The sequence below is a fragment of the Triticum aestivum genome, chromosome 1A (genome assembly GCF_018294505.1).
Source record: "Triticum aestivum cultivar Chinese Spring chromosome 1A, IWGSC CS RefSeq v2.1, whole genome shotgun sequence".
In the NCBI taxonomy this organism is placed as follows: domain Eukaryota; kingdom Viridiplantae; phylum Streptophyta; class Magnoliopsida; order Poales; family Poaceae; genus Triticum; species Triticum aestivum.
In genome coordinates, this window is record NC_057794.1 from 587,679,728 (window position 1) to 587,686,891 (window position 7,164).

The 7,164-nt window shown below is 45.8% G+C and overlaps 1 protein-coding gene across 1 annotated transcript in view; it reads right to left on the minus strand.

Annotated features, from left to right (window-relative positions):
• Positions 1-2,694: 2,694 nt before the first annotated feature.
• LOC123057532 (uncharacterized) overlaps positions 2,695-7,164 on the minus strand; it is a 28,290-nt gene continuing 23,820 nt past the window's right edge. Inside the window, exons 2-4 of the mRNA XM_044480511.1 lie at positions 6,005-6,026; positions 4,678-4,849; positions 2,695-3,390 (exon numbers count right to left, since the gene is read on the minus strand). Of these exons, the coding sequence (XP_044336446.1) occupies positions 2,695-3,390; positions 4,678-4,849; positions 6,005-6,026 (890 nt within the window). The remainder of the gene's footprint in view (positions 3,391-4,677; positions 4,850-6,004; positions 6,027-7,164) is intronic.

The window sequence follows — 7,164 nt, forward strand, 5'->3', positions numbered from 1 at the left end:
ACTTATTTTGCTGTCCATTGTGTGTGGCAGAACACCGAATGTGATGCAACACCATATATATACACACTGATTGCAGCTAGAATAGGATGATACCCGTCACTTGCTGAGGCCAAAAAAACATAAAGGAAATTCCTCAAGACTGCTCTAACAGTACCTGTGCAGCAACAAGTTTCCAGAGCCACCAACTACACAAAAAAGACCGGAAAAATGTTTATTAACTTCACAGTTGACAAACTTGGTGTTTCCTCTGTGAGTGATTCTTTGAAGTGCAGTAATTCAGTGCGAAAAAGAAACATGAAAGACAAACCGGTGTTTTAACAAGGAAATTGGGCTCAAAGTAGCATCAGCCGTTTTGAAGATCGCCAGATACCAGAGTATCATCAAGTACAACAATTAAGATTTCAATTTCAAACTTCAAAGGGCTACTAACAGAAATCTAAAACATTCAAGTGGAGCAGGCACATGAGATATCATCCTCACAGACTTATTTAATTTTTTTTTCTTTAGAAAAAAAGCATCACACAAAATTCAAACAAGCAGGATAGTACTCCAAGTTACATAACAGTTCTGCAACTTATGACTGAATCTTTGCCATCCCTCGTGCGCGCTTGCTCTTTGTGACTCAACAGGATGACAGGGCCGCACACCTTCATAACCCGGCTACGAGATCTCAGATGCTATCAGACCAATCTTGGATTTGGTCTTCTTGCCTGCCAATAAACTGAGGATTCAAAAGCAACCCTGCCTACCAAAATTATATACACATAGTTGTTGCTTCTATCACATCAGACATGGCAATATTGTGGCTACGGCAAGTCAACTTCTAGGCATCGAAATTTTGCTTATCTAGCGCACCGGAAATTCAGTTTTTTTCTATTACAGCAACAATTTTCCTTTCTAATGAAAGCTCACAATCATGCGCTAGAAAAATGAATATATGCTGTACTTTTTTCAAAATGTTTTGACACCTTAAAAACAGCTGGGAGAGGAGCCATTTGAGACTTTATATGAGTTTTTTATCATCTCATTGCATTAACCAAGATAATTGCTGGCCAAACAGCTGGTACAGTACTTCATGCCCTAATAGTACCTTGCAGAAAACAATTTCATTAGTCACCATCGCACAAGAGATAGCACAACAAGATCAGCATATATCACCTTCATAATTAGGAACCTTATGCCTGCCTGAATATTTGGAATCGGGCCTATCCAGCAATATTAGGTAAAATAGCATTTCAATGAACGGGAAAATCAGGAAAGACAAATTAGCGCTTCATCATCTGCTGTTAGATTTAGAATAATTCATTTGTAATTTCATATACTACATGTAGTGGGATCAAACCACGAACCTGTCCAGAGTATGCATCCTGCAGAGGCCGTCCCTCACATCCTGCTCAATGAGATTAGTTTTTCTAAGTTTCAAACTTTTTTTGCGATGACACGACTTTGAGACATGTGTCTCATGTAGTGGCCGAGCTGATCTCCTTGAAATTGGTCATGTTCAGAGATGTTGTGACGAGGTGAATACCACTATGAACGTCAGCAAGCACGGGAAAGAGGATAAACTAAGACACTGTGGTGCGGTGTCGAAATAGAGGCGTAGACCTCTGGAGGGGGTGGGTCTTGAGCCATACTTTTTTTAGCAATAGGGGTGTGATATTTTCTCCGTTGCAACGCACGGGCATGTTTCCTAGTTCTTATTTAAGGATGCACATGCACTGCCTTTACTTAACAGGATGCACACGTAAAGTCTGCTTTACTTAATGGTTGACTGGGACGTGTCCAATTCGGGATCAGTTTTCTAAACCTAGAGCTCTGCACGATACACGCACGGCACGACTAAATGCAGCACACTGCCGGTGTAATTGTCCTGTGACTTGAGAGAGTTAAGATTTGGATCAAAATTATGTGGTTATCTTTTTATCTGGTATGTAGAAGCCAACACACAAGAGCAGTCGGCACCTCAAAGCTAGATCAAGCCAATAGCAGCGGCAGTTCCAACATCAAAGAATAAGAATCCTCATCAAATCATGGCATAGCGACAATAGCATGGATCGAAGAAAGTTGTATCTTTGCCTCTGTGAATTAATGGCATAGCGACAGCCGATGGTGGCAGGCTCCACATGGCACCCTCGGCTTAGACACGAGCATTGGGAGATGCCCCAAGAACTGAAGATGGATGCTATATAGGTTAGTACCAGAGCAGCTAAAGAAGGGCCAAAAACATGAGTATGAAGGTGTTACCAAATACTAACAGAGTGGTGGACTCTAGTCCATAGCATGGTCCCTGCGATGGTATCTGACACAAATAATGGAATACTCAATTAGCAACCGAAATGTATACAGAGAACAAACTCTGGAGAAATTGTGGCACTGTGGCCCAAAAACCTGTATACAGAGAACAAACTCTGGATTGTTAACCCTTCAGCCAAGAACGGAACAGAGTATATGACTTTACCTTTCACAACTTGGCAGCTCGAGCCAAGCGCACCCGCACGGGTGAATATTCAAGCCTTAACTTTCATTCCCTTGACTGCTAGCGTATCTGCCTTCGGTTTAACTTTGAACTCCTTCGCAACTTTATATTTCCACAACATGATTGGTGCAAAAGTACATAACTAAAAAGTATCACCAAAAACTCTAACTGTTCTTCCAGCCCAACGTTTACAACAGGGGCCAACTGTAAAAGATATTCTACTGCATGAAGAACGGGATTACAAAGTTATCCATCTTCTCTTTTCTCTCAAGCTCGTCCTTCTCGGCAATCTGCTTCAGCGTAGTCCACCCTTTTCTTGCCCGCTTCCTTGAACTGCCAGCTGGCTGAGTAGAATCACCTCGTGCAGATCTGGTATTCGAAGCTGACTTGCTACAATTTCCAGGGCCCTTGCCAGCAACTGAAGCACAATTCTGCGCTTTGCTGTTCAGTCTACTTCTAGTCTTCAATGCTTCTGCTGAAGCTACTTCCGCCAGTTTGTTCTTCTGAGGAGTAGCAAAGTTTGACCCAGCTAGAAATTCTGCTTGAGAAGTGACATCATGTTCACATGTAGTAGAATTTTTAGAAGCCGCAGGCTGAATTCCATTCACACATTTATCATTTGCGCTTTCTACTTCGATTTGCTGCAGGATGTCTTTGTGTGCAGCCGCTAACTGACCATGATCCACCATTGAGAAAACTGCCCCTTTCTCCATTTTATAATTTTCAGGAAGATTAGATTTAGGCCCATTACCTTGTTTATCCTTTTCAAGAGTGGATATTTTCAACCTGGATGATTCCAGTTGCGAGGCTGCTGTCACAGAATGCCCGATCCCCTTTTTAGTAGTTACTGTTGGCACGTTCATATGTTCTGCTTTCAACATTGTGCTAACAGGCTTTCTTGATGATAACAGTCCCTTCGAGAGAAGTCCACATAACCCCCCGATGTTTCACAAACGGGCCAATTTACCCCCGGAAGTCTAAAACCGGGTACTTAACCCCCTGAGCTTTTCTAAACCATGTGAATCACCCCCTAATCCCGATTAGAGTGGTTTTGCAGGTGGTTTTGTTGATGTGGCAAGGTTGCGGGTACCACGGCAACTCGGCACAGTTCCTCTCTTCCCCTCCCATCCCTATGCCATGGCCGTGTATATGGCGTCGCTCACGTCCTCCCGCCCAAACCACTCGTTGAACGACACAGACCACAGAGGTCCCGTGAGAACAATGCAGCGTTGAGGTACTTGATGGAAAGCAGCACCAGCCAGCAGCCGGCTGTATTTTGGCTTTGATGCAATCTCGGCTTGCCATCGCGTCCCTTGTGCGCCGTAGTTGCCTTAGTGTCGCTCTCGCCGGCCGCGTCCGCTTCTTCCTCCGTCGACAACAACTCACCTGTGCCGCCTGCGGCTTCCAACAGATGACGACGTCCACTGTTAGAGCTAATGATGATTAGGTTAAGTCCTATAAGGCTCAGACATTGCAGCACGTACTTCTTGTGTTTACGTCAGGGCTTGTCCTGGAATCAGTCCAGCAGGTCTGTACGTGCGTGTTGCATCCGAAGGACCTCGCGTTGTAGCCGAGAGAAATTACGTGCGCCTCGCGAGTGACGATCTGTTTCCTCGCCGCTTCCTGCGCCAGTGACATGCTCGCCGACGGCCTCGACCGCCCAACCAGTCTGCCTCGGAGAGCTTGAGTACGAGGCACTACCGTACTGGTCACGGACGGCGGTCGGCAAGGCCAGAACTTGCGTCCGTTGGCAGGTTGCTTGTGCATTGCGGCGCAGCCGCCGCATCCACGGAGGAGGTGCTCGACGGCGCAGACGGCCACGAACCCCAGCGGGCATGCTGGCCTCGTGCTGCCTGGCAATAGAGCAACCCCGGGAGGCTCATCACCGATAAGGTCACAGAGTTAGAAGAATGGAACTCGGCGAGCTGCGTGGCAATGTCAGGCATAGATGCGATGCGTCCCAGGTGGTGAGACACTCGCTCGTGCTCAGATGAGAATGGACGAGGCCGGGTGCAGGTTAAGAACGAGGTGCACCGTGCCACATCAGCAAAACTGCCTGCAAAACCACTCTAATCAGGCTTAAGGGGTGATTCACATGGTTTTGGAAAATTTAGGGGGTTAAATACCCGGTTTTAGACCTCAGGGGGTAAACTAGTCGGTTTGTGAAATCCTGGGGGGTTATTTGGACTTCTTTCCAGTCCCTTCACGATACCCTTTCCACTACCCCGTATCAGGTTTTGGTCTCCACAGAAATGGCATGCATAGACAACACTGTTTTGGCCAGGATTTGACTTCTTGCGCCGCTTTGCTTTCTTTTTGTTGTTCTTTATGCGGATTGTGCAGTTGAAGCCTGGATGTAAGATTGATTCACATCTGCAATATTTGAATAATTTTTCTTCAGAGGTCCATTAAGGCTTATTGATACGGACACAGGTACAAAAATAGAAAAAAAAATGCAGCACAACTAACAAACAGCATTCACCACGTACATAATCTATAAATGTAGAAGAATATCGTAGACCCTTCAACCTGGCCGCTGATAAACTTAGTGTAGATTGGAGATGTTCTTTACAGAGTTGGTGCTAGTGTTGTGAGTTCATATATTCTGAAGGACCTTTTTTGCAAACTTGCCAACTGAAAGGAGTCTGAAAATGTACTGGTGTGAGCTAAACAGATAAGTCCAAATATTCCTCACACACAAAAGTTTTTATCAGCATTACTACAAACTGTAAGGCGCATGAAAATAAATTGATACATGCATACATACATAGCACTATAACATATCTCAAAGGCTAAGCAAGACAGACAAACTGTGGGGTAATTTGCTCTAAGGTAGTAAACTCATATGTTGACAGTACAAAGATCCAGAACAATCAGCTAAGGTGCATTACGGTAAAGAACCAATGTAACCTGCAAAATGTTGGTGCTGCAAAATGGACGACCAATAACCTTCCCATGTAAAAGTGAAAACAAAATTGAGGTACATCTAATTCGCTCAGTAATTGTGCTGCCCACGTGAACCAAAGATCAAAACTCGGATAATAAGCCTGAAGCCTTCCCATTTTACTCCAATCAAAGATTATCAGCAACAGGCCAACAATACAACCATCATATCAACCTAGAAAACATCTACCATATTGCTCTGGAAAGCCCATATAGACATGCTACTTTGCTAGAACAAGTATTTTTCCGGAAACAATGTAATGCTAGTATGATACACATGTCAAACACAAATAATTACAACTCCAATCAAATATTATCAGAAACAAGTCAAAAATACAACCATCATGTCAACCTAACAGACAAAACATGCGTATTGCTCTGGAAAGCTCATATAGGCATGCTACTTTGCTGGAACAAGCATTTGTCTGAAAACAATGTAATGCTAGTATGCTTGCTACATATGTCAAACACAGATAAATTATAACAGAAGTTAAAATGCGAAGATAATAGTCAGATTGATACGGTCAAATACTAGACAAATGAATGCAGAATTTTTAAGGCCACACAGTAAGCTCTAACTCTCACTTCTGGCAAAGGAAGGTGGAAGCTCACTACCGGAACAGGGTGCTACCCCGACGGCCAAAACAATGCCGACGGCCACCGTCGGGTTCCTCGAAGATATGCCGACAGTCTGGTCCTGGCCGTCGGCATATCCAGGCCGTCGGGTTAGACGGAGCTAAGACGACGGCACCCGTCGGCATAGAACGGCCGTCGACCTATCTGCAAGTACGCCGACAGCTGCCGTCGGCTTACAAGGGCTGTCGGCATAGTCGTGGTCCCGGCGACCCCGCTGTTGACGGGCGGCTAACGTCGTCAGAGCTATGCCGACGGCCGAGGCGGGGGGCCGTCGGCATAGGTCCGCACGCCACGTCACTGATCCGGGCCGCACCGTCCAAAACATATGCCGACGGCTGCCGTCGGCATACCTGCCACATCAGCGATCCGCGGCACGCCGCCCGCCGCCTAAAACCTGGCCGTCTCTATGCCGACGGCATAGGTAGACTTTTTTTTCATATATATTTTTTAAGCTTTTTTATGTATTATTATATCAACTAACATGTAGCATGTTAAATATAAACATACATATGAATATATATGTAGTTTGTATTTTTTTTCATATATTATGAATATATATATATATATAGTTTGTATTTTTTTTGAGCACGTTAATAATGTGCGGTCATGTTCTTTTGAATATAGATCATTATATTTTATTAAAATCAAAAACAGCTATGCCGACAAAAGTTTTGTGGCGGTTGCAAACGCCCGACACCCGTCTCCAGAGTGTGACCCCCCTCACGTCCGCGGTGTGCCCCCCTCATGGACGGTGCCGGCACCTGGAGGGGGGAAGCGGACGCGTCGGGTCTACACGGTGGATGTAGCAGTGGGTTTGGCCCGGATGTTGCTCTTGGGTGTCCCTACGGGCGACCTGACACAACCGGGTGCAGAGGTCCACTGGTCAAAGCCCGTCCGTGGGAAGTCAAAAGGCTAGATCTCGTGGTCAACCGCTTCACGGTTAGGCGGGACGGGGGCCCTGGGGGTGAGCAATGCCACCGGAGCATCGTACCGGACCCTCATACAAGGTGTTGTGGCATGTTCAAAGAGGCGACATGCATCTCAGGGGCGTGGCCCCCCTAACGAACGGCACCGCCGCCGGCACCTGGAGGGGGAAAACGGACCCATCA